The sequence below is a fragment of the Hyperoodon ampullatus genome (assembly GCF_949752795.1).
Source record: "Hyperoodon ampullatus genome assembly, chromosome: 14".
Lineage (NCBI taxonomy): Eukaryota > Metazoa > Chordata > Mammalia > Artiodactyla > Ziphiidae > Hyperoodon > Hyperoodon ampullatus.
Genome location: NC_136927.1, coordinates 53,435,384 through 53,462,814, shown reverse-complemented (window position 1 = coordinate 53,462,814; position 27,431 = coordinate 53,435,384). Strand labels below are relative to the sequence as shown.

The 27,431-nt window shown below is 44.6% G+C and overlaps 1 protein-coding gene across 1 annotated transcript; it reads left to right on the top strand.

Moving 5' to 3' along the window:
* Nucleotides 1–713: 713 nt before the first annotated feature.
* Nucleotides 714–24,619, top strand: STAG3 (STAG3 cohesin complex component; the record flags this gene model as incomplete). The annotated part of the gene is made up of 32 exons (XM_079718679.1): nt 714–886; nt 2,013–2,115; nt 2,504–2,614; nt 4,325–4,421; nt 5,142–5,218; nt 5,503–5,707; nt 6,137–6,288; nt 9,346–9,419; nt 10,359–10,482; nt 10,968–11,066; nt 11,274–11,353; nt 11,683–11,790; nt 12,058–12,172; nt 12,335–12,721; nt 12,963–13,055; nt 13,165–13,254; nt 13,513–13,713; nt 13,831–13,901; nt 14,009–14,096; nt 14,574–14,654; nt 14,742–14,834; nt 14,996–15,164; nt 15,259–15,395; nt 16,382–16,483; nt 16,999–17,147; nt 17,406–17,534; nt 17,634–17,791; nt 21,881–22,055; nt 22,302–22,403; nt 22,704–22,782; nt 23,861–23,920; nt 24,201–24,619. 32 exons carry the CDS (start codon nt 714–716, stop codon nt 24,207–24,209), a joined length of 3,891 nt encoding a protein of 1,296 aa, XP_079574805.1. The 3' UTR covers nt 24,210–24,619.
* Between the last annotated feature and the right edge of the window lie 2,812 nt (nt 24,620–27,431).

Genomic DNA, 27,431 nt, shown 5'->3' with positions numbered 1-27,431 from the left:
CTCCGCCCAAATAGCGTAGCCCAGCGTTGAGTAGAGATCCCCTCTTCTGGAAAAAAAAAAAAAAAAAAAGGAGAATGTGAGCTTTCCGTGACTCCTTCAGCGTTTCCGGCCTGGTTCTGATGGCGCCTCTAGCCCCAGATCGTTAAGCGCGTCGCAGTCGGGTCCTTGAGGAGTCCTGTTCTAGCCTTGTAGAAATGGAAGTCTAGGTGCTTCTGTGGCGGGGGGGGGGAGTTGGGGGGAGTTCTTGTTTCTCGTTTTAAGCTGCCCTGGTGTGTGCCTTCCTCGGTGCTTGGGGAGTGACTCCAAACCGGAGGTTGGCGTTGGGGCCGTGGTGTCTTTAACGCCCTGATGCCTCAGGTTGGGACTGTCTCCGTCTTTTTTTTTCAGTTGAAGTAATAGGTGATTTACAGTGTTGTGCTAGTCTCTGCTGTACAGCAGAGTGACTCAGTTATACACACACATACGTTTTTAAAAATATTCTTTTCTATTATGGTTTATCCCAGGAGAAACCATAAAAGCTGTGCTTTTCTTCTTTTTTAATTTGACGTGTAGTTGATCTACAGTGTGTTCTCCATCTTTTTTTTTTGTGGGTCCCCCACTCCCCGAGTTCCAAAGCATTTCCCTTGGAAACAAGGGGGGTCGTCGGGGCTGCGGATGGAGACGTGGTGGGGCAGGAAGCCTTCCCCCTTTCTCTCTCCCGCAGTTGGACCACCATGGCCACCCTGTGGTCGTCGTCCTCCCAGCTCCATGGCTCCTCCTCCCCGAGCAGCGGGTCCTCCCCGCTGCGCAGAGCGATGGGGACTGGGCCGAGGAGCCTGTCTGCGTCTTCTAGTTCGTCTGTCGCTGTGCCCCGCGATGACAGGGACTCGGACCAGACATCGGAGGGGTGAGTGGGGTTGGTGAGACATCGTTGCATTGTCCGCAGCTTTTCCCGTTTTCATTTAACAGACGGGTAAAGTGGCAGCACGTGTGTGACTATGAGAAGCCAGGAGATGCTATACTGGTTCAGAACAGGCTGGGTTTCGGCTGTCCTACGTGTTGGAGGCGTCAGGAATAATCCATCGTGTTCTGAATGCATCATCCAACTTGTCTGAACCTTTCTTGAACACTTTTGTATGTTCACGGACAGCCTCCAGTGGGGGCCCACAGATGGGGGAAAGGAAAAAGAGTTCTTTATTTGGTGCCTGAAAACTGGTGTATAATTTTTAGCTGGTGTCCTGTAGTTCTTTTGTTTGGGGTTTTATAAACAGGTCCTTATCTGTTAGCATTTATGAGCTTATTCTGTGAAGATTGTATGAGTATGTCTTGGGTTTTAAAAAAATCTTTCCAGGAAAAAATTAATCAAGGTCTGATTTATCCCCTGGTAATTTTTTTGTGTGGTATAGTTGATATACAATATTATATAAGTTTCAGGTGTACCACATAATGATTCACAATTTTTAAAGGTTATACTTCAGTTATAAGAATATCCCATGGTAATTTTAATTGGTCTCTTCTGAATCATTTCTATTTGTCAGTGCTGCTGTTTGGCACCAGGTTATATCTATTTTGTAAATTTAACCCTAATCAACAAGACGTGAATTTGTTTTCAAGGGGTAAAATTTAACACCAGGCACACATTAATCTCTGGTTTGTGTATTAGTAATACATGACTTCCTGAGCCATTTTTCTCTACTCAGCAGTGATCCCCTCACTGCTTACGCGAATATCTTTTTCTTTATGTGAATATCTTTTGATTCTCTTATTCAGAGAGGATATTAAGAAAGGGTTGTCCTTCACCTACCTCAGTTCTTCATTCTTCATCTCCAATGCTTTATTCAAGTGAAAGGTTTCCCTTAAGACATTGTCCCTACTTCCTGGCAACAGTAAGCTCATCTCTTCTTAAAATCTGAATATATTTTTCTCATGGAGAGGGGTGTAAAGTTAGAGACAAAAAGAAACTATAATTCATTTACCCTTTTATATATAGGGACTAGGGTGTTGTATCTAAGCAGAACCACACTTCCTCATAGGGATAGTGAATCTTTGTCAGCTGGTGAAGGCAGTGACTTCGAAGACAACTTGAGACGAAATGTAAAGAAGAGAGCAGCAAAACGACCACTCAAAACAACCCCAGTGAGTCAGTTTCGTTTTGTTTTTGAAGCTGGTCTGGGAAGCAGCAAAAGAAAACCTAGAAGAGGTCAGCTGATATGCTTGATGAAAAGACAAGGCTTACAAAGTGTTAAGGGACAGAAGTAGGAAGAAGGCAGATTTTGAAGAGCAAAGAATAAGAGAAGAGGGTATTAGGGAATAGAAGAACAGGAATGGGGCTTAGGGACTTTTAAAAGGACAAGAGGCTAGAAATAATAAAGTTTACAATATAAAAATCAGTTATTTCTAATCTGAGTCAGTAACTCAAACTCTGCTGTGGAATTGGCAGCTTAAGCCTACCTGTGTGATGAGACCGAGCGTTAATGTCACTTTCACTTTTTAAAGATATTCGTGATCTCTTTACGCTTACTAGGTGGCAAAACGTCCAAAGAAGGAGTCCCAAATGGTACGTGCTCATGGTCAGAAAGAGCCACCAGCCAGTGATCTCTTTGCTGCTGTGAAAGCTGCCAAAAGTGACATGCAGGTAAAACAGAGTGTCTCACCTCTGTTTCTTGATACCATCTCACCCCTTGTTGGGTGAAAAGATAAGTACAAGTGCCTACAAACTTGATTTAATGTAGACATTTTAGTGAACGTAACCTGTATCAGGAAAGGCAGATAAGACCACAGAGTGAATCCTTGGAGTGATTGATGTAAGGGGGATTTTACATGAGAGGGAATGTTCCTTTCCTAATAGTATCACAGAACAGGATAGATTTTGCCTTGATTGATTGATGGAAAGGCACTGGATAATGTAGAGGAGAAGCTTGGATTTTGGTGGCAACTTGTTCACCCTTGTCACTTTTTAGCTCCACTTTGACAGTTATACCTAATTTTTTTTCCTTCCCCACATATCTTTTTTGTATTCTTACATTTCTTTTTCAATAATTTTATTGTAATTCTATTACCATCTAAAAACATGTAAGGCATATGCAATTAAAAATTTTTTTCAGTGATCACCCAGGCCTCTAGCCCCAGCTCAAGAAATGAAACCTTAATGGTGCTGTAGAGACCCTTGTGTATCTTCCCTCCACCTTACTCCCCCAGTTCCCTCACCACCCAGAGATAACTAGTAGAATGAATTTTCTGTTAACCATTCCCTTGTCTTTCATTATAATTTTATCACCAATGAATGTGTTTTCCTTAATTTAAGTGAGTGAGTTGTTCTTTAGTTTTGTGTGACTTAAATTATTTCAGTTGTTTGAGATTGATCCTTATTGATGTATAGTGTGGATTTTTATAGTTTTTAGAAAAATTAAAATTTTTCAAACATACGGAGTTTTTCTATTTTTGTTACTGGTTTCTATGTGTTGGAATTCTGTGGGGCCTGGGTTGAAGATGGGTTGTTAAGAGAGGAAACCTACGTTTGCTTCTGGTGGTTGAGTGAGGACACTCCAGAGTCACTTTAAATTAAATTATCTGATTGAGGTTATTTTGGTTGTAGAGGTAATATGGATCTGGACTGTAAATCCAGATATGGGAACTGGCTTATGGTTTTGAATTCTCAAGGGACAATTAGTTTTTCCCTCTATCCCACACTAAGGTCATAACAAGCTAGTTTTCTTGCTGTCCCCATCTTACCTATAGGTTTATTTCTCATTCTTGCTTTCAAGAGGGTGTGACTCTTTGCAGGAGCCTCCTTTTGGACTACTCTTTTTGGAAGCCCTTTAGGCTCTATCTCCTATGCTCTACATTCCATGCAGCCATCTGGACAGAAAGTTAGTTTCCTAACTTTCTGTAGTCAAGAGGCCCCTCAGCAAAAGTCAACTTGCTTATCTTTCAGAACTGCTACCTTCACTTCATTTTTGGCTTTTATGGAATTTTACCTTTCATTCTGTTTAGCAATACATTTTTTTTTTTTTTTTTTTTGCGGTACGCGGGCCTCTCACTGTTGTGGCCTCTCCCGTTGCGGAGCACAGGCTCCGGACGTGCAGGCCCAGCGGCCGTGGCTCACGGGCCCAGCCGCTCCGCGGCATGTGGGATCTTCCCGGATCGGGGCACGAACCCGTGTCGCCTGCATCGGCAGGCGGACTCTCAACCACTGCGCCACCAGGGAAGCCCTGTTTAGCAATACATTTTAAAAGATGTTTTAATATTTTAATCAGAAGTTTAGATGCTTCATTTAGAAAGCTTATACAGAATTTCTAGTCTGTCATGTTGCCAGAAATAGAAATCATCTACATTATTTTCCTAGTCTTTGGTAGATGAGTGGCTGGATAGCTACAAGCAAGACCAGGATGCAGGATTCCTGGAGCTTATTAACTTTTTCATCCGATCATGTGGATGTAAAGGTGAGGAAACTCCTACCCTTTTCTAATCCCCAGCCTTTGCTCCTATATTGTAAAACTTCTCCTCCTTTTATATGTGTAGGATTAGGCATTTCCTAAATGAGAGGGAAAAGCATAAGAAAAATTTCACTTATTTAACTAGTGCCGACTACATTGTTGATTGGTAAGTAGGGAAGAGATCCAGTAAGGAAATGTATTGGCTTGGAGACAAGACCCTTTGGAGAAAAATAAATAATCATGCTAATGTGATAGTATGATGTTTACAAATTTGGAAATGGACCATCAGACTTTTACTCTTCCTTTCTCTAAATGAAATAATCTTTTATTTTCTTATTCCTTATTTCTCAGCCACTTCATCGCATATTTCTCCACTGAAGCTGTGGGGCCCCAGGTCCCCAGAGGCCATGACCTAACTTTAGTCTTATAAGACTGCAGGTTGTATTATAAGAATCTGGCATAGTTTTCTTTGTTTTTTGATTGTTTGGAATATTATTTTTAACCATAGTTTTCCACTGTTTGATTCCCTTGGGTTTTCTAGAGAGGTTGCCTTATAGCAGGTACTCAGTTAGATGGCAGCAGATTTATGACTAGGATTCAGGTCTTCTGATTCCCCACCTAAGCTCTTTTCAGTATATTTCCTAGCTCATCTTCAAATGTATATGTTAAATGGTCATGGTGTCCTGTTATTTGCCTTCTAAGTACCTCGTCTCCTCCATTCCTCAGGCACTGTGACCCCTGCGATGTTCAAGAAGATGTCCAACTCGGAGATCATCCAGCACCTAACAGAACAGTTTAATGAGGTGGAGGAAGACAGTCCAGGATCCTCTTGCCACTCTTTTTTCAAAATACAAGGCCCATTATCTTCTTCTTTCTGGTTCTGGGAAATAGGATAGCTTTTAGAAACAGGAGTTTAATCTCTTGAGAGCAAAAGGGACCTATACACGTTATCTGAATAGGCCTGTAGAGTTGAGAATGAGGTATAAGAGATACATTTTTACTATACTATTGGGTTTTGACATCCAGTCCCTGTGACTTCATAGACGTGGTAATAACTTTTCCATCCTTTTCATAAACTCTTTTATAGGACTCAGGAGACTATCCTCTGACAGCTCCAGGCCCATCCTGGAAGAAGTTCCAGGGCAGCTTCTGTGAATTTGTGAGGACGTTGGTCTATCGGTGCCAGTATAGCCTCCTCTATGATGGCTTCCCTATGGACAACCTCATCTCTCTGCTCACTGGCCTCTCAGACTCCCAAGTCCGTGCCTTCCGTCACACTAGCACCCTGGCTGGTAAGCAGTCACTTTTATTCTGTAAATGTTCTCTTGGGGGTTGGTAGAACTTTTCTCTGTTCTCCAATCCTGGATCTTCTTTCCTACCTGCATTCTAGCTCTTTACTAAAGGGTCATGCTTCTTTTATCCCAAACCTCCATCCAGTTTCTCATTAGTGGAATTGTAAAAAGGAGTGGATTACAGTGATAGTTTCCAGCCTTAACGTGTTTCTTATAGCTCACCACTGGGAATATGCTAAGCATTAAAGGAAGCCCAAAAGAGTTAGGGAGAGAAAAACTCCACTCCAGAACAGTGAGTCTTAGGATTTTAGGGTCACCCTGCTCTAGCTTTTCTTTTTCACTGACCTTTTTTTCCTTCTTTTTTGAACCTACCCTCCCTCCCTCTGACTTAAGTAATGATCTCGTTATCTTATTTGTACTGACTCAAAGCCATGAAGCTGATGACCTCCTTGGTAAGAGTTGCCCTCCAACTGAGTCTGCACAAGGACAACAATCAACGTCAGTATGAGGCTGAACGAAACAAGGGGCCAGGACAGAGAGCACCTGAGCGACTGGAGAGCCTGTTGGAGAAACGCAAAGAGGTGAGAAGTGTTCCCTGCCTCTTCCCTCCTCTCCTGGCTTCCATCACAGCTGCTGCAGCCCACCTTATCAGTCCCCAAGCTTCTCTCTGCTAAGGCGTAGTCCCCCAGGCAAGCTTTCAGATCATGAATGATGGAGTCTGGCAATAGTTTAATAGACCCCTCCGGTCAGAGGTTATTGCATGCTCACTTTGTTTCTGGGATGTGGGCTCAATAGAGCATTTCTAGTTTAGAGTAAATTTTAGAGTTCTCTATAATTCCACTTTTGCTCAGTTTCCATTGTCTGCATTCATTATCACAGGTATTTAAATGTTGTGCCTGCATCTTGTGCAGGGGGTTAAGCATTGATTTCTTGTGAAGTGTGCAGTATGCAGGTTACCACAGGAGTACTGAAGGCCAACCACTGATGCGGGAGGCCAAGTTTTCAAGGAATGGATAGGACACAGGCCTTTCGATCACTCCTGCGTTTAAATTCTGTTCCAGTTAGCTACTAGCTCCATGGCCTTATGTAATCTCTAAGCTTCAGTTTCATTTCCTTTAAAAAGGGGATAATTCTTTTTGTGAAGATTAAATGAGATGAATAAATTGCCTAGTTGGGCACATAGTAGGTACTTGCTTTGTTTCCTGTTAAACTTGAAGAAGACCACTGGAGGACATAAACCCCAACAAAATCTTTTGCACTGATTAAACCTTCAAACAGCTGTGTCTATCATGAGACTAACACTGATTTCCCCCTCATTCCCCCTAGTATCTGAAACCTCCCCCAGCATGAGGTTGGCAGGACTCATCATGTGTAACTATGCCAGTTGACTGTTTTCCAGCTCTCACCAAAGATATCTTCCATGCTAAATCATTAGAGAAAGATCTATACTTTCCTGATTCTCTTTGTTCTTTTCACTGTCAGTATGTCTTAAACCTTATGTGTACTGAGTCTGTGTCAAATCTTAAATTATATACACTAGGGTGACTCCTATTATTTGGACTTCTCTGGGCTCTTGCTTCATCAGTTATCGTTCTGCTTTCTGTCTTTAATCTCTCCCTCCCCGCTCTTTTCCTCTCTCCACTTATAAATGTATATAAGCCCTTGAATCTTCTTTCATTCTCCTCTATGAGCTACTCCATTTCTATCCTTCCTTTTAGTATTTCCTTACTTCCTTAATACCCAGCTGAATCCTTTCACTACCTAGCTTCTATCCCCATTTTTTTCTTTCAAGTTATTTTCAACAAACCAGTGACTTCTTAATCCCTATAGCCAGTGACCTTTTTTCAGTCTCCCTTTTCGACTTACATAGAATTTGGTATTGATGACCCACTTTTCCTCCTTCCCTCCCTCTCTTTCCTTTTCCTTTAAGTATGAAAATTTTCAAACGTTCAGAAAAATAGATTACACTGGTAGAATGAACACCACATACAAATAATCTAGATTTAACTAGATTATTTAATTTAAATCTAGATTTAACTAGGTTTAAATCTAGTTTTAACTAATATTTCACTATATTTGCTTCATCTATTTTTTTTTTTACTATTTTGTACTAAATTATGGGCATATTGGTATTTCAACCTAAAGACTTAAGTATGTCGTCTAAAAAACATGTTACTACATAATCCTAATACCATTTTCATACCCCAAAATATTAACAATGATTCCCTAATATTTTTTAATCCCAATTTGTATTTAAAATTTTCCACTTATCCCCAAAATACCTTTTTTTTTTTTTTTTTTTTTTTTGTGGTACGTGGGCCTCTCACTGTTGTGGCCTTTCCCATTGCGGAGCACAGGCGCTCCGGACACACAGGCTCAGCAGCCATGGCTCACAGACCCAGCCGCTCCGCGGCATGTGGGATCCTCCCGGACCGGGGCACGAACCCGTGTCCCCTGCATCGGCAGGCGGACTCTCAACCACTGCGCCACCAGGGAAGCCCCCCAGAATACCTTTTATATCTGGTTAATTCCAACCAGGATTTAATTAAGGACTATGCATTACATTTGATTGTTGTGTTTCTTAAGTCTCTTTTATTACAGAACCTCTGCTCCCCCCCCATTTTCCCCCAATATATTGATTTATTGAAGAGTTGGGGCAGTTGTCTTAAAGAATGTTCCCTTGCAATTCTGCTTCCTTGTTATCTGTTATTCATCTAATCTAGGTTTTCTCAACAATGACATTTAGGGAGCTGTCCTGGCATTACAGGATGTTTAGCAGCATCTCTGGCCTCTATCCACTAGATGGCAGTAGTACCTTCCCAGGTTATGACAACCAAAAATGTCTACAGACATTGCTGAATGTCCCCTGGGAGCCACCAGTTGAGAACCACTGATATAATCTCTTCCTTCTCTTTTTTTGTTAGTTCCGCTTCTTTTTTCAAACAAACTGCATTTATTAAAAATTTTTTCCCAATTGTTGTTAGTCAAAAACATGTATAACTACCAGCTAGGGCCTCTAAATAGCCAAAGATAGTCAAAATAATGAGACATAGAAGGGATATTATTTTTTCCTAACACAAATCTCTGAGGCATTAGTTTGACTATACAGCTTCTTCCAGAATTAGAAGGTTTAACCTTTTTCTATTCTGATAACTTATTGGCTACATTTTCTTTTTCACTGCTTTTGACTGATGAGTTTAATTACTTTCGTTTGCAAACTCCACCCTTCTCATGAACTTTGTATTTTAGATGTATCTATTGACTGCCTGATTTCACCGACCTATCCACTGTCACAAGTGGATGAGTAGGTGATATTCTTTTCCAAGGTATCTAATCCATAGAAAGAGAGAGAAAGTTAGAGGCCTGTAACTTTCATACCTTACTATAGATGTATATTTCTCATGTGGGGGAAAAAATGATTTTGGGGAGATTGAAGTATTATGAACGTGTGGGAAATAAAGCCAAATGTCCTGAAAATTAAAAAAAAAATTAGAAGGTTTAAAAGGGAACAAAGGATACCAGAGGTTCAGACTGTGTCCTCTTACTAATAGGAAATAGGTGGATGTCATGCTTAGATTTTTGTGGCCTTATATTATTGGGGGACATGAGAGATTGACCTGTTACTCCCTGTCCTCCAGCTCCAAGAGCATCAAGAGGAGATTGAAGGAATGATGAATGCCCTCTTCAGGGGTGTCTTTGTACATCGGTACAGGTGAGTTACTGGGATCCTCTCATTGAAGTGGCTGGTCCTCAGTTATGGAGTCTGTAGAAGTGACAAGGTCTCCTCCTAATCCTGAGTTATCTGGTTAGTCCCACAGCTAGTGCAGCTGGGGCAGAAACTCTAACAACAAATGTTCCAAATTAGGTTTAGTTTATCCCCGCCTACAAAGGATCATGTAAACTCTTCTGGGAGAGATGATAAGAGGGTAAGGCATTGCTGAGTATTCTTCTGCTCCAGCTTTGCCTGAGACCTCCCCTCCCCCATCTTCCTGGGGCTTGAGCCTTGAGAGGACAAGAGCAGAGAGCCAAAAGGCAGGGGCTTTCTGAAGGTGTACAGCTCGGCAAGCCTTTTCATAGCCCACTTCACTGTGCCTTACACTGTGCTAAAGGCAGGGGAGTTTTATACTGGGTAAAGAACTTTTTCCTCAGTATTCGTGTCTTACTCTTACCTAGATTTCAACCTCTGCCTTTCCAGAACCCTTCAGCAGATGTAATCTTTTCTTGAAGTGGAAGCAAAACAGACATGTGGATATATTGTACAACACAGGGAATATAGCTTATATTTTATAATAACTCTAAATATAACCTTTAAAAATTGTGAATCACTGTGTTGTACCTGAAACTTATATTGTATATCAACTGTACCTCAGTTAGACACACACACACACACACACACACGCAGTTTGGGCGACAGCTAAATTAAATTCCAAAATTGGTTTTTAAAAGGGGCATGGAGGATAAGTTCAACTATTTTATAGGTTGGTTACAGAAAGAAATATTTTAAATATTCACATTGGGAGGAGGAAATGAAAGGCCTAGTACCTGGTGTTTAGTCAAGAAAATAGATTCTTCTGTGACAAAGAGATACCTGCTGGGATGGAAAGTGAGTTTGGAGAGAAGGTAATAAGGGTCAGTTTCTCTCTGTGCCTAGGGATGTCCTTCCTGAGATCCGTGCTATCTGCATTGAGGAGATTGGGTCTTGGATGCAAAGCTACAGTACCTCTTTCCTCACTGACAGCTATTTAAAATATATTGGCTGGACCCTGCATGATAAGGTGAGAGTTGAGTCAGTCCTCTTCCCTTCCCTAGGATGCTTCAGCTTTTCCTGGTACTGCCACTTAGGTGTTTCTCTAGTCAGTGATCAACTCATCAAGACACTGAACCTCGAAACTCCCCCAGTATTTGGGAGGGTAGGATAAGTTAAGAGAGAGAAAGATATATATAGGAGATTAAATGCCTCAAAACCACAGTCGAGTGGAGAAAGCCTTTCCCTATGGAAAGGCAAGAAAGTTATTGACAGGGTGGTAATGCAAATGCTAGGGTGGTAGCCAAAAGATCCTTTTAATCATGATTGCTAAATTCTGCTGTGATCCTTTTGGATTTTAGGTGAGAAGACAGCTGTTCATTGTCTCTGAGACATCTCAGAGTCCTCGATGCAGAGGACACCCAGGCCCAGAATGAGTAATCTGAGAGGGAAGTATGGAGGCCCAGTGGGGGTGAGTAGAGGAAGAGTCAGCCACATTTCCCTTCTCCTCAGTAGCATCGAGAAGTCCGTCTGAAGTGCTTGAAGGCTCTAAAAGGGCTGTACGGCAACCGAGACTGGACTGCACGCCTGGAGCTCTTTACCAGCCGCTTTAAGGTAAAATCGGGACAGTGTTCCTGTGCTTGGCTCTGTCTGTGGTTCCCATTTCCCTACCTCATTTATCCATGTCTATTATTTTTATATATCCATAGATATCCCAGTGTCTGCTTCTACACTCTGTCTTTAGGAATCCCTCAGATTCTAAGAAAGCGGTGTTTTGGGATGGATACAATGAGCTATTGAGCAATGTTCTCCTTTTTACAGGACCGGTTGGTTTCCATGGTCATGGACCGAGAGTATGACGTGGCAGTGGAGGCCGTCAGGTTACTAACAATTATCCTTAAGTGAGTCCTGGGAAGTTGGGAGGCAAGCATCTCAGACTTACCTTTTCAGCATCAGACAGGCCCTTCCAGAGTCCTATCCCTCCACGGATCGTAGGTTGACTCTTGTTCATATACAGGTTGAAAGACAGAGGTCACTCCCGAGTTACAGGATCTTCAGGGGGCAAATTTCCTATCTTCTCTAACTCTTCATATCCCTCTGTTTTCCACTCTTCCATTTGGAAGTTCTTTGTGAGTTAATCCTTGTTGGTTTTCCCTTTTTGTTTCTAGCCTTAGTTGTGCTAGAGGATGACATTCATATCCACCTGCTTGTTCTGCTTTTCTCCTGGCAGGAACATGGAAGGGGTGCTGACAGAGGCAGACTGTGAGAGCATCTACCCTGTTGTGTATGCCTCTAACAGAGCCCTGGCCTCTGCTGTAGGGGAGTTTCTGTACTGGAAGTGAGTGGGCCTCTTTTCGTTTGTTCCTTTAACACCATCATCTGTTGTTTTCTCTCCATCATCTGCTGGTGCTCTTTCTAAGGGCTCCTCATACCTATAAAGTCTCCCTTGGTGTCTCCTTCCCTTCTCAACGCCTTGGGGCTTTCCTTAGCTCTGCGCCTCTTTTTCCTTTAATCCTCTCCTTGGACTGTTTCTTCCTTCCATGGTAACTGTTGCACTGCTTACTTCCTTCCGTGCTATGCCCTTTCCCTGTGTCCCCTCTACCAGGCTCTTCTACCCTGAGTGTGAGACAAGAACGGTGGGTGAGAGAGAGCGACACCGAACTCCACGCTCCCAGAGGACTTTCTTCCACCTTCTGCTGTCCTTTTTTGTGGAGAGTGAGGTGACGTATGGAAAGGAGCTGTTGGGCTCTCATGCGTAAGACCTTCAGGTAGAGAAGGATGGAAGCTGGCACTGCAGGAAGGAGAGAAATGGTTCATTAGTAGCCAATTCCTAGAGTTTTAACATGTGGCTTCAGTAACTTAACATCTGTCTTCTTCCACAGCTCCATTACCACGCTGCATACTTAGTAGACAGCCTGTGGGACTGTGCGGGGCCTCAGCTGAAGGACTGGGAGAGTCTGACAAGCCTGCTGCTGGAGAAGGACCAGAGTGTGTGCCACCTGGTAGCCAGGGGAGGGGAGCTCTCATCTCCTAGTAGGAAACCAGGAGAGATTTCTATCCTGACTTGTGAAAGGCATAGGTGTCATGGGTGGTGGGGCGGTGGGGTCCTTGGAGATGGAGGGTGGCCACCCTGTGATTCTGTTTTCCATCCTCCCGCCACCTCAGACCTGGGCGACGTACAGGAGAGCACACTGACAGAAATCCTTGTGTCCAGTGTCCGGCAAGCTTCCGAGGGTCACCCGCCTGTGGGGCGGGTCACGGTGAGGAAGGTATGGCACGAGGGGCAGGGTAGGTTGGTTAGCAATATTAAATCCAGGCAGGCATTGTCCGTCCTAATCCTCAAGTCTTAGGTTCAGGTGCTCCTTCCTCTGCCCCTCAAAGAATTCCATTTCCAGAGAAAGAAACTGAAGGGAGCTGCTGAGTTTTCCTTCCTGGGAAGATAAGATTATTAGGCAGAGGAATACATGTACACACACTTTTACCCCCACCCCCAAATGATTGTAATTCCAGGGCTTAACCCCCAAAGAACGTAAGATCCAAGCCGACGACAAGGTGAAGCTGACTGAGCACCTCATCCCCCTGCTCCCCCAGCTCCTGGCCAAGGTAGAGGGGCCCCACTGCTCAGCCTCTGGGAATGAGCGGGTGGAAGGAACTGGCCTCCAGATCAGCAGTATAGCAGGTAATAAGTAGGCTTCCCTCTCAATCACCACAGTTCTCAGCTGATGCAGAGAAGGTTGCTCCCCTGCTGCAGCTTCTCAACTACTTTGACCTCAACATCTACTGCACCAGGCGCTTGGAGAAGGTGAGGAGAGAGGAGGACACATTCCCTATACTTTGCTACTTTCGTCCTAGGGCCAAAGGTTCTACTGCCAGTATCCGGTTTTTCTCAAGAACCTGCATTCTAGAAAAACCAATAAACCCTCCGTTTCTGAGGCATCTTATTCTTGAAGTTTAAAGCTTTCGACCCTGTTTCTTTTCTCCCCACCTCTAGACCCCTCCGGAGGAGTTGTCCTCCCCCCCACCCCACAGCACGGTCTTCTCCCACCTTTTTCTCTCTCAGCACCTGGAGCTGCTCCTGCAGCAGCTCCAAGAGGTGGTGGTGAAGCATGCGGAACCAGCGGTGCTTGAGGCTGGTGCTCATGCCCTCTATCTGCTCTGTAATCCGGAGTTCACGTTCTTCAGCCGGGTGGACTTTGCCCGCAGCCAACTTGTGGATCTGCTAACTGACCGCTTCCAGCAGGAGCTTGAAGAGCAGCTGCAGGTTGGAAGTGGGGCTGCATGACGGGACACCCCAGACTTGTGTGGGAGAGGCCCCAAGCCGGGGGTGTGGATCTGAGTTCTTGGGAAAATCCCACTGTGAACCTTCTTTCTTCCTCAGTCGTCCTTCCTAGATGAGGATGAGGTGTACAGTCTGGCAGCCACCCTGAAGCGCCTCTCTGCCTTCTACAAGTGAGCAGCTCCCCTCCTGCTCCCTCTTCTGTTTCTACCGCTGTCTGGGGGGTTGATTCCTCTCATTCTCTTCCAGTGTAACATTTTTCTCTCCCCGCCCCCCAAAGTGCCCATGACCTAACCCGCTGGGAGCTCTATGAGCCCTGCTACCGACTCCTCCAGAAGGCTGTGGACACAGGAGAGGTTCCTCACCAGGCAAGTAGACAAGTTGGAGACGTGGAGGCAGGAGAGGAGTTTTAAGGGCCGTGTTCTAGGTGGCCACCTCACACGCAGTTCGAGTCCCAGGGCTGTGGAGCAGATGAGAGAGAGAGATCTTGATCATGTGTGTCGTTCCTTCCATCCCAATCTTGGAAGTTGAATGTACTTTCCAGCACCTGAAAACAGCCATTCTCTCTTGTTTCTGGGGAGTCAAGGATAATATTGAGGGGGTCTAGGAGACTTTAAATAAATTAGGGGGAGGTGGCATTCCTACTCAGGATAGAATCCTCTGAAGACTTCCAGAATCAGTTTTTTTCTACCGGAAAAGGAGCTGGGTCTCTCCTAATCTCATTTTCTCTCTTCTTGTCTGCTTTTTTCTTTTTTCCCCCCTTTGTGTGTATCTGCCTGTCTGTCTCTCTCTCCCTACCTGCCCCTTATTCCTGACCCTCATTTTGTAACATTTGGTTGTTACAGGTGATCCTACCAGCCTTGACTCTTGTCTATTTTTCCATTCTCTGGACACTAACCCACGTTTCTGAATCAGGTGCTTCCCAGGTGAATATGGGTCTGAGTAGGGGGAACGGGAATGGAGGAGTCCATGTCTTCCTTCATTTCTCCCCGCTGAAGCCATTGTCTCCACAGAAGCAGCTGTTGAGTTTGAAGGGCAGGATGGTGGCCTTCTGTGAACTCTGCCAGAACTGCCTCTCAGATGTGGATCCTGAGATTCAGGAACAGGTGAGCGATTTCTCAAGTGAGCGTATGTCAGAACGCGAGTCATCCCCCCCACCCCGACCCTGTGGTCTGAGGAAACCCCGTTCTAAGGGGAAATTGGCAAAGTAATTTCTGTCTTGCTCAATATTCTGTCCTTTTTAAGCGTTCTTTTTTTTCCCTGACAGGCTTTTGTATTGTTAAGTGATCTGCTGCTCATCTTTGGCCCTCAGATGATTGTCGGGGGACGAGAGTTCCTTAGGCCACTTGTCTTTATTCCTGAAGCCACTCTCCAGTCTGAGCTGGCCAGCTTCCTCATGGACCACGTCTTCATCCAGCCTGGAGGACTGGGCAGTGGTACAGGGGCTCTATACCTGGGGCTCAGGCATATAGGGCAGGAGGTCTGAATCTGTGATTCTGATGTTTCCATTCTGCACTTGATGTGAACCAGGTCATTCCCAGGAGGATCATTTACAGATAGAGCAGCTGCACCAGCGGCGCCGCCTCCTGGCTGGGTTCTGCAAGCTGGTGCTTTATGGGGTGCTGGAGATGGACGCAGCCTCGGATGTTTTCAAACACTACAACAAGGTACAGCAGGGCGCCAAGCTGAGCACGGCCATGGCTGCAGATGCTGTAGCACTACAGAAAGGAAGGTTGGGGAGATGATGGTATCAGGCTTAAAAGGAGAAGCAGGGGGAAAGGCCAACAGTTAAGAATAAAGGGACAAAGAAAAGAGACTTAGTAGTAAATAGTTAGTGGAGAAAAAACTGTTAGGAGGAAGAAATTCATTGGAGGGAAAGTATCTTATTCTTCTTGTCCAGACTTTTTTTTTTTTTTTTTGCGGCACGCGGGCCTCTCACTGTTGTGGCCTCTCCCGCTGCGGAGCACAGGCTCCGGACACGCAGGCTCAGTGGCCATGGCTCACGGGCCCAGCCGCTCCGCGGCACGTGGGATCCTCCCGGACCGGGGCACAAACCCGCGTCCCCTGCATCGGCAGGCAGACTCTCAACCACTGCGCCACCAGGGAAGCCCCAAGACTTTTTTTTCTTATGTGAATATAGTCTATGGAATGGGGTAATGTAGGAAAGGGAAATAAGAATGGAAGAGGGTTCAATCCTCACAAGGTACTTAGATATATACCTCATTTCCTCAATCCACCATTGTGTTGATTTCTCTTTACTGAGTACGTACTATCCCAGGCACTAAGGACACCTCAGTGAACAAAATAGTCAACGGCTCCTCCTTCCTGGAGCTTCTCTTCTAGTGGGGAGAGACAAATAGCAAAGGCTTCGGTGCTGGATGACACTGGGCTCTGGCAGGCTTGCTATCCTTCTTCTCCAAGAAATGGGCTCAGGGCAGAGTTTCTTCCCTTATTTGCCTAAACTGATTTATTTGGGGCTTTGTACCTGTTGGTTAGAGGTGTGGTCTAGTTTGAGTTGCTTTATGCTTAGGTTCACATTTCCCTACCTAAGGCTGTTTCGGAAGGAGATATGGTTAGGGCTGTGAAGAAAGAAACTAAACAAATAGTTTTTTCCTGTGGTCAAACAGTATCTTCTCCACTTCTTTTCCATCAGTTCTACAATGACTATGGTGACATTATCAAGGAAACGTTAACTAGAGCAAGGCAGATTGACCGAAGTCACTGTTCCCGCATCCTGCTGCTGAGCCTCAAGCAGGTACACCCTTCTGCCTCCAGTGCCTCAGACCTGACGTGCCCTCCCTGCAGCCCACCCACAGCCGTCTAGAACATGAGATCCTTCAGAGCAGGAAGTTTCTGATTTACTTTGGCTTTTATTCCACATGACAGTCACCTTCACAGTTAGTAGAGCCATAAAATATTTTTTTAACTGTGGGCAGTTTCTACCCCAACCCCACAGAAACTCCACGTCAGTTAGGACATGGGAGCACCAACAATAAAGTGATAGGAAATTCCTAATTCTTTTTCTAGTCTGTTCTCTCTCAACCCCTTCAGTTACTACAGACATTTTTATTGTTACAGAGCAGGGTGAAGCCTCTCTCTGTTGCAAGGGGGTCAGGAATAGGGTCAGTGTCCTAGGAGGAAAGAAAGAGTAAAAATAGCAGATGGTGTCCCAAGCCCTTTCGGATTTCTGGGCAGAGAAGGGAATGCTATACTTCCTTGTTTCTATCTTGTTCCTCCCTTTCCCAAATGTGCCATGTCTCCTGGACACAGTTATACACAGAACTGCTGCAGGAACAGGGGCCCCAGGGCCTGAATGAGCTTCCAGCCTTCATCGAGATGAGGGACCTGGCCAGGAGGTTTGCCTTGAGCTTTGGACCCCAGCAGCTACAGAACCGTGACCTTGTGGTCATGCTACACAAGTAAGGAAGTATTGGTTGGAAAGCAAGGTACTTGAATCTTCCTAAGAGGGCTGAGCCAGAGGCTGGGTACAGGGAGGGCTGGGAGTGAGGTCTCAGAGGGGGAGGGTAAGCATGCCGAGGAGTCTCAGTAGAGTTGGTGAGCGGGTATCCTTTGGAGACAGGCTGGGTCCAGGGGAAGAAGCACTTGGACAGGATGCCTCAGCCCTGGGAGGGAAGTGGGAAGGGACTATCTTCCTAAAATGATTTTGCTCAACCAAGGGAAGGCATCAGGTTCTCCTTGTCTGAGCTTCCTCCAGCTGGCTCCTCCAGTCAGCCCCCAAATCTGGCATTCCTGGAGCTCCTTTCAGAGTTCTCCCCCCGACTCTTCCATCAGGACAAGCAACTGCTGTAAGTTAGGGTGTGGGTGGATAAAGATGGGGGTTAGAGAAGAAGGGTGTGGCGAGGGCCTGTGACCACTTCAGCCTCTCCATCCCACCCCTTTCTTAGACTGTCCTACCTGGAAAAGTGTCTGCAGCGTGTCTCCCAGGCACCTGGCCATCCCTGGGGTCCAGTCACCACCTACTGCCAGTCCCTCAGCCCTGTAGAGAGTACAGCAGAGGCCAACCCTCAGGGCTACCCCCGCTCCAAGAAGAGGCGCATTGAAGGTAAAGTGCTGTGAGTGAAGGTATCAGGGTGCCCAGTGCTACTTCCTTGATCGCCACTACCTAGATAAGCAGCATATTGGCTTTTTGCTTCCTTCAAACTCTTGTGTTTGGTCAAATAAGTATTTCATTGATCACCTACTATCATTAAGGGAACTCATTTTCTTCAAGGTTTATCTAGCCAACTAAAAACAGCGAACTTCTGTGAAAAATTACATAGAAACTAATCATAAAACCAGAGATTGAACTAAGAAATCTGTACATTTAGGATGTCTCTCTGTGACATCTTGTTATTTTCCAATTTTTAAAGCTTTTTGTATAACCTTCATGATTTTTTAATCTTCAGATCACTACCTGTCTTATAATTTACCTGTTTTTTCTTTAAACCGATTTTCTTTTTTTTTAATAAACATAGTCTCATCTTCAGTGGTAATATCCTAGAAATCACAAGTTTGAGGTGTGTGTTTGTGCTTTTTAGGGTACATTTTATTATTATTTTATGATTATTATTATTATTTTTTTTTGCGGTACGCGGGCCTCTCACTGTTGTGGCCTCTCCCGTTGCGGAGCACAGGCTCCGGACACGCAGGCTCAGTGGCCATGGCTCACGGGCCCAGCCGCTCCGCGGCATGTGGGATCTTCCCAGACCAGGCCACGAACCCGTGTCCCCTGCATCGGCAGGCGGACTCTCAACCACTGCACCACCAGGGAAGCCCTAGTGTACATTTTAAAATATTAGTAGTCATTCGCCATTCTCCCCATTCCCCCAGCCTAGGCAGTATAACTAATCTACTTCCTGTCTCTGGGTTTGCCTATTCTTAGACATTTTGTATAAATGGAATCATATGGTATGTGGCCTTGTGTGCTTCTTTTACTAAGCATCATGTTTTCAAGGTTCATCCATGCTTAGCATTTATCAGTACCTCATAACTTTTCATGACCAAATAACATTCCATTTGAGTGGATATGCCATATTTTATTTATCCATTTATCAGTTAATTGACATTTAGGTTGTTTCCACTTTCTGATTGTTAGGCATAATGCTGCTGTGAACATTCATGTGTAGGTTTTTGTGTGGATGTAGGTTTTCACTTCTCTTGAGATATACCTAAGAACTGAAATTGCTGGATCATACGGTAACTCTATGTGTAACTTTATGAGGAACTACCAAATTGTTTTCCAAAGTGCCTACATCATTTTACAATCCCAACAGCAATGTACAAGGGCCCCAGTTTCTCTACATTCATGCCAACACTTGTTATTGTCTTTTTTATTTTATCCATCTCCTAGTGGCTGTGAATTGGTATCTCATTCATGGTAGTTTAAATTTGCATTTCCCTAAGGACTAATGCTGTTGAGCATCTTTTCACATGCTTATTGGCTATTTGTATATCTTCTTCAAAGAAATGTCTGTTCAAATCCTTTGCTCATTTAAAAATTGGGTTGTCCTTTTCTTGTTGAGTTCTTTACATATTCTAGACAAAAGTCTCTTATCAGATGTATGGTACAGAAAAATTTTCTTCCATTCTGTGGGTTGTCTTTTAATTTTCTTGATGGTGTCCTTTGAAATACAGAAGTTCTTAATTTTGGTGAAATTCAACTTATCTATTTTTTTTGTTGCTTGTGCTTTTGATGTCTTAAGCTATTGCCTAAAGTCACAAAGATTTATTCCTGTGTTTTCTTCTAAGAGTTTTCTAGTTACAGCTAATACCTTTAGGTCTGTGATCCATTTTGAGTTAATTTTTGTGTGTGTTTTGAGGTAGGTTATGAATTCCTTTTAATGTCTTTTGTATACCACCTAAGGACATACTATATGCAAGATACTGTGTTAGGTGTTTTAGAGGCCATGAAGGATTCTCAAGTGGCTTACCATCTAATAGAAAAGAAAGAAAATACATTTATAGAAAATCTAAGTTATGAAGTCACCAGTAAGTAATAAATTCCCAGGGATTTGACAGATGAATGCTATAGAATTCAGGGAAGGAAGGAATCATTTTAAGTTTAGTTGATCTATGAAGGCTTTATCAAGAAGATGGGATTTATGCTGGATCTTGAAAAATGGGTAAGATTTACATAAGTTGAACAGAGGAGGAGTGAGTATCATGGGCTAGCAGAAGAACACAAGCAGAACATAGAAAGGTAAGAGTTTGCCAAAGCACATAGACGTGTAGATTGGTTTGCCTAAAACAGAGTTTGTAAAGGTAGGAGAAAACTGAAAAGATCGGTTCCATTGTTCATTCAACAGACACTTACTGAGCACCTTGTGCTCAGTTGTGCTGGGAATAATGCAGTGAACTTTCTTTCGAACAGTGTCAGATAGTGATGCATGCTGTGGAAGAGGATGGGGAAATACTGGTGAGGTGGGGATTGCAGTCTTACAAAGAGTGATCGGGGAAGGCCTTGGAGAGAACATGAATGCAGGGGAGAAAACTGAAGGAAGTGAAAGAGGGGGTGCCTTGTGTATATCAGAATAGCAGACTAGAGGGTGCAGCCGGTCCAGAGGCCATGGTGGGAATGTCTCTGGCACGTTCAAGGAACAGCAGAGAAGGCCGGTATAGCTGAGTGGAGACTGTGTAGGATATGAGACCAAAGAGGTCGTAGGAGTCCAGAGCATACAAGCCAGAATAAAGACTCCAGCTTTTACTCAGAGTGAGATGGGTAAACATTGGAGGATTTGAGCACAGGAGTGACAGGATTTGCCTTAAATTTTAAGGGGTTCCTTCTGGCTGCTGTGTTGAGAACTGACCAAAGGAGAGGCAGGGGTTGAAGCCAAGGAACTGGTGAGGAGGCTGCTGTGGGGGCCCAGACAGGAGATGAGAGTGCGTGAGCCAGGGGAGCAGCGGACATGGTGAGAAGCAGCCAGATTCTGGGCATACTTCCAAGATACTACTAATAGGACGTCATAATAAGAAAGAATGTAAGATGCAAGAAAGAAAGGAGTTGAGGATGACTCCAAGGATTTTGGCCTAATAATTGGAAGGATGGAGTTGATAGCAACTGAGATGGGGAAGGCTGTGAGTGAGAAATGAGACCAGGGCTTTGGTATGAGCCATGTTACTACAGGTGGAGATGTTGGACAGACAGGAATCTGGAGTGAGGCGGGCAGGCAGACTTGAGATAGATGTGGGAGTTGGTACTTAAAGTCATGAACCTGAATGGCTAAGGAAGCCAGTGAAGATGAAGATAGAGGTCCCAGGGCTTAATCCGTGGACATTACACCAGTGATAATAGGTTGGAGAGATTAGGAGTCACGTGGGGGCCCAAGGTTTATTCTCTGGGAACACAGCTCACGGACGTGTCTCTTCCCTGTTTCGGTAGCCCTCTGCTTAAACCAGAAGCAGCTCACTCTCCGGTTGCCGGTTTCAGTGTACAAACAGGCTGTGGGGAGAGAGGATAATGGGGGTATAAACATTTACAGTTGACAAATACTAATATGGATTTGACTTATGTTTTAAAAATAACATTGCCTAGGTTTTCTAAGACATTTTGGGGTTCTTTCTCCTCCTCTGCCTTTCTAGAGCTCTGCAGGAGAGAGTTCTTAATATTTTGAGCCCCAGGTCTTCCATTTACCGTTCATATTAGAACTGTGCTGACATTGCAGTTATCTCATTTTTTCTGGCTTCTAAAAAATCCAGTCTCCCATTTTTCTGTTTCTCCTTAACCCTCATGTTTCCTCCCTCATTTCAGGCCATACTAAGCTTTTTCTCACTACAGAAATCTTGAATGAATAGGATTTCAGATGTCTTCATTGATTAACTGAGACCTCTCAATCTTAAGGACTCCAACCCTCTCTCACATTCATGTTTGTATGTTACTGTTTATCTGTGGAATGTATGTCTCTTTCCTTCTTGTTTTCTAAGCTGTGTAATGAGCTTTTCTTGGACAAGTCCTTGGTACAATTCTGTAAACCCTACTTTTTATAGTACATAGGGCTGTACTTGTTTTTAGTCGTGTCGTAATGAGACCATCTAGATTTTCCATTCCCTTCTTTTATAACTTTTCCTTACCAAATTCTGACCAGGTCTTGAAAAACTAAAAGTGTCTGTGGTGGTACCTGGTCTACAGTTAACATGTGCCTCTGCTGCTTTGCAGGCCCCTCCAGGCGGCACAGAGAGGACATCTCTGCATCACAGGAGGAAAGCCTACAGCTGAACAGTATCCCACCCACACCCACCCTCACCTCAACGGCTGTGAAAAGTAGGCAGCCCCTGGGGGGATTGGAAGAGATGGAAGAAGGCAGCGGCTCAGAATTGGCATTTACCCAAAGGTGCGCCCCCAGGAGAGCCCGGCTGTGATGTCCCAGTTTGGTCTCGTCATTTCTGTTGTGTTGTTCCCTCCCACAGCGCCCCTCATTCTCGGGTTCTTCTCCGGTCCTTTCCCCTTTCTTTAGCTTTACATTTTCTCTTTTTCCCTCCACTCTGAGCTTTTTACTGGCTTTCATGCTGGCCACTTTACCTCCTCTTTTTACCTTTATTTTTAATCCTTGTCACTGATCCACCTTCATTCCCAACAGCCAGCCCCTTTTAGGTGCCCAGAGGTTAAGGTCCTCGAGTCCACAGCATTTCCAGACTCTACTCAACTCTTTGGGTCCTGGTCTGGGCAACCGGCTGACCCGGTGAGCTTTTCTCATCATCTTCTGTCTTCACTTCAGATGTCATCCATTGTGAGGGGATTCTTTCCTTCTCGTTGCTTCTATGCTTGTGTTTTGTGGACTTGTTTTAACCACAGAACACTTCCTTCCAGTGTAACGTGGAACCCTAGCATATAAAACAGATATAAGTAGAGCTGCTTTGATTGAAGCTGGTGTGGGACTCTGGAGCCCTGGTCTGCTTACTGCCCACCCTGTTCCCCTGGGGTGCCTCTGAGAAACTCTCAGCGGTCCTTGAAAACCTCTACTCTTTGCCACTGTTTCCAGGCTCAGCCTGATGGAAGAGGATGAAGAAGAATTAGAAATTCAGAATGACTCAAGTGAAGAGTGGCAAGGTACAGGCAAGGTGAGTGGATCCAACAGTCCCTTGTCCCTCTAGAACTGGAAGCAGATGTGAGGGAGAGAAACTATTGTGATTCTCCTCTCTCCTGATGATGCCTTGTCCTTGGAAGCTGCCCAAGACGTTTTGAAAGAATCATAGAGTAAAGGAGGAAGGGTTTGTAAGTTGCTGTTGACTTTGCTTGGACTTTAAGGAAATAGGGGGAAAAAATTTTAAATACCAAAAAGGACTGGAATAGCACTCCCACACTCTCAATCCCCTTATAGGTATTTTGCCTCTTAATCTCCTAAGAATTAAAGGGAGTTCTAGGGCTAGATAGAGATGGAAGGTCACCCAGTCCAACCTTGCAGCCCGTTCAGCAAGTCTCTTCGTAACACACGCACACAGGCACAGCCGACCTTCCTTCCTCTCTCCTTAGAGGGCTGCCCCAGTCCCTCTTCCTCCAGTCACTCCATTTGCTACCCTTGCCCGCCTGCTTCCTCAGGAGGATATGCTGCCAGTTCAGTAGGAAAAGCATGGAATTCGAGTGAGGAGACCTAAAAGTCTTCCGTTTTACCACTTTATCAAGTTAGCTCCTTAACCCCTCTCAACCCCATCATCTTTAAAATGGACCTTTTACACAAAATACGAAGTGAAGGAGCCTTATAAACAAAAAAGGATTGTGTGTCTGCTGCTGTTCTGCTCCCTTCTCTGCTCTTTGAAGGTGGAGAAAGGACACAGTAGAAGAGGGGAGTGGAGGTCTTGTGCTCAAAGGGAAAACCAGATAACATGTTCAACCCAGAGACTAGACAGCAAGGCCTCTATTAGTCTTTCCTAAAGTCCCCTCAGGAAAAACCCCATTCTCTCGTTCCAAAGCTGAACAAATTTAAGGGTCTCAGTTGGCAGGCCAGGAGAAGAAGCACTTCTCTGATGACTCTGACGCTGCTGCCCACTCTGACTGCTCCTCTTCCCTCCCTGGCTGCTTCAGGGACCTACCCCAGCCTTCAGGCTTGTCACAAGAGACTGGAAAGGGACCTTTTGTTGTTATTTGCAGGTGATGGGAGTGGGGAGGGACCTTTCTGATTTTTGATCCCATTCTCTCTAGCAGTCCTCCCCCAGTGAGCACGGGCTGGACCTCTTAGATTCTGCAGAGCTGAACACTGAGGTGAGCGTCCCCAAAACAGACTGTGGAAGGCAGGGTAAGAGGAGTTGTGCATCCTTGGGAGATGCTGGCAGGTAGCACATGTGCCTGTCAAGTAGGTGGAAAGAAAGGCCACAGCCCCTGGCCTGCTGTCTCAGCTGCCTTGGGGCTTTAGGAGTATCCTGGGGGAGGGGTGGTACAGGAAGAGAATGAGAGTTGTCCTCTGGAGGACCTTGCAGTCTTCTCTTTGCCCTTTGGTCTGTTGTTAGGTCTCTGTATCTTACTTTCATCTTTCTTATTGTAGGACTTCTGACATGACCCTACGTCCCTCCCCATCTCCACTCCCCACCTCTACGACGTGACCACTTGGAAAAGGCCAATGAGAAACGGAGCGAAAGGAATCATTATTTCTCCACCCCTGGTCTCTGAGGGGAAGGAGAGGTGGGCTGTGCCTTTCTAACCTGACCTTTCTCTGACTGACCTTTCTCTGGTGCTGCTAGGATAGAGCAGTCATAAGCCCCCTGTCCTTCCTGGTGCACCATGGCTCTGTCCCTCTGTTTGAGCAGAGTGCCTATTTTCTGCTGTTTGCAGGGGTGGGAGCTTCACCTCAGTATTGGAGAGGGGCACTGCCTGTGTTGAATGGAAGGAGCCCATTAGTTTTTCTGTATTTTAGGAATGTCTTTCCTAGCCTCTTTTGTGCCTTGCTGATTTAGCTCAATAAACATGTTTGAGTCAATTCCAGGTTGTGGCTTGAGAGACTGTTAAACTGATGGAGGTCAGGTTCTTTCCTGGAGTCCTACGCAGCTCTGCCTAGCCCTGTGGTCCCATGTACAGGTGCACTGCACCCCTACACACACACGCGCGTGCACGCAAACACACAAACACACACACACCCCCACCCCACCCCCACTAGGTGCTTTGTACGCTGGCTTTTAGGGATGTATTGCTTAGTAAGTGGGAGACTGGCTGCCTTTGAGTAGTTTATCTAGTGGAGACAGTTTAGGCTGAAGAGGGAAGGTAAGAGTAGCATCCTGATCGGCTGAAGGGTGGACCTACCCGTCTCACCTCCACTGAGACCAGGCCAGTCCACATATCTTGGCAGCCTTCACTCAAGGGTTCTTTCCAGGGATAATTTCATGCCCTCATCCCAGAGACACCTGTCATAGTTTGAACTTTTATAGAACCTCAGTATCTGAGAGTTGGGAAGAAACTTAGAAGTTATTCTGAATGACTAGCCCCAAATCCTCAACACCACCGTCTCCTTCATCCTTTCCTTCCCTAGCTAGTTCCTCACCAGGTCCTGGCAGCTTGTTCTCCAGAATGTCTCTGATCTCTCTCTTCTCTCAGTGCTTGCTATCATCTCTCACCCAGACTGCCACAAAATAGCCTCTGGATGCTGGACTCCTTGAAACTCTTGACTTGTTCTTGTTCTGCTTCCTGGAACAGCACAGCGCCTCTTTTCTCTCCTTTCCCTCTGACAAGCAATCAAATACATGAAAACACTGTCGTCTCTTTCTGCTTTCACTGTTTCCTTCTGTGGTTTAAGGAACTCTTCAGGCTCTCCTTTTAAATACGACTTCGAGTTCTTCCCTATCCTGGGCATCTGCTGTAATTTCAAGTTCTCACTGTGTGGTGTCCCAGGCTGGACACAGTCATCCAGCTAGTCTAGGGGTTTCTGCAGGAGGATCCATGATTTCCTGTGATTAGGTCACTCAGCCAAACAAGCTCATTTCTTCCTCCTTCACCCTCCCTCCCTGCCAAATAAAAGCTAGAAGTTGGGTTTGTGAGTCTCATTTTAGAAAGGTAGCCTACCAGTGCCCTGGGGATCTTTAGCCTGTATTCAGTGGGACAGTTCCAGAGAGCGGAGCTTTTCTGTGGGGTCTGGGAGCAGAGTGGGAAAACTAAGGTAAAGATATAGAGATAGAGGTCACTAGGGATCCAGGAGGGGGAAGAGGAGTCCCAAGTTATTTAAATGCCTGCCAAGCTGGTACTTCACAAGATCAGAAGAGAAAGTTGGAAGCTCTGTAAATGTGGAGATCTTTATGCAGCTGACAGACCAGCGTGGTAGATTGATCCCCAGCCTTAGAATCTGTGCAAGTTTTATAACGTGTTCCCCAAATTCTTTGCCACTCTTAATATATTGAGAGTTTGGGTCTAAGTCCTTACCCCTTGAATATGGGCTCTGTAAGTGCTAGATTAACAGAATATGGTGGAGTGATGCTGGGCCAGTTTCCAAGCCCAGACCTTGAAGAAACTGGCAGCTTCCATGTCCTGTTTCTTAAGACGTTTACTCTTGGCACCCGAGAACCATGCTGTGAGAAAGCCCAAGCAGCCACATGGAAAGGCAACATGTAGGTGTCCCTCCAGCAGACCTAGCTGAGCTCCCAGCCTATGTTGAGCATCAGCCACAAGACGTGGTTCAGATGTGAATCAGATGATTCCAACCCCCAGCTTTTGAGTCTTCCAGCTGAGGTCCCAGGCATCAGAGAGCAGAGACAAGCCATCTTTCTTGTACCTTTTCCAGATTCCTGACCCATAGAATCCATGAGCATGATAAAACAATGGTGTTTACACCACTAGTTTTGCGTGGTTTGTTACGTAGCACTAGTAACTGAAACAGAACCTTAGAGTCATAAGATGCCAGAATTTTGGACATATTTATGTTTAAAAATTATTTATATATTAAATAAAAATTTACCACTTATTATACACATTAAGATGTAATGGATAATTTATGGTGAAATAAATGTTTTTAAATATTTTATTGGTTAACAGTACAAAAAACACTTTTTTGCTCTAAAAGAAACGTTGTACTGAGCAAAGTGAGAAATATTTTTATCGTGATTGCACCCCTCCTACCGTCTTGTTGTGGCTGCTTCTTTGTCTTTGGATGTAGGATATCTTTTTTGGTAGGTTCCAGCATTTTTTTTGTCAGTGGTTGTTTTGCAGTTAGTTGTGATTTTGGTGTTTTCGTAAGAAGAGGTGAGCTCACGTCTTTCTACTCCGCCTATTTTGAGAAACAATTTTAAAATCATGGCTTAACATTTTCTGAAGTTCTAGTTGAAAGTTCATTAAAAACTCTCAAAATAAACTGACCTTCATAACTGAAAAGAGTATGTCTCAAACATATGTAAATCCAAGTGGAATAGGTGTTTCTTTGGCTGCATTTATTACTTTTTAAATAAATGAGTCAAAACCCATTGAGATTCTTCATTTGGAAGACTTGTCAACAGGTCAGAAAATGATTTCCAAGTTCAAATAACAGCAGTCTTAAAGGGGGTACATACTGTTTGGGACCACAAAACCACTACATCCTGTAGCCCATAAGTTGCAGTTGGTCATAATCTTGAATTTGCCTCTATGACCTTAGGATACTGATCTTGTTAGAGGTGAACCATGGCATGAGGATCCCAGCGAGGGTACCAGTGTCACTTAAAAATACAATGAAGTTAACTTTTTATTACTGTTATCTTTAAAAATTAGAAATATTAATTTTTCCTGCATGATGCCAGTGGATATTTTGTACCACATGTGG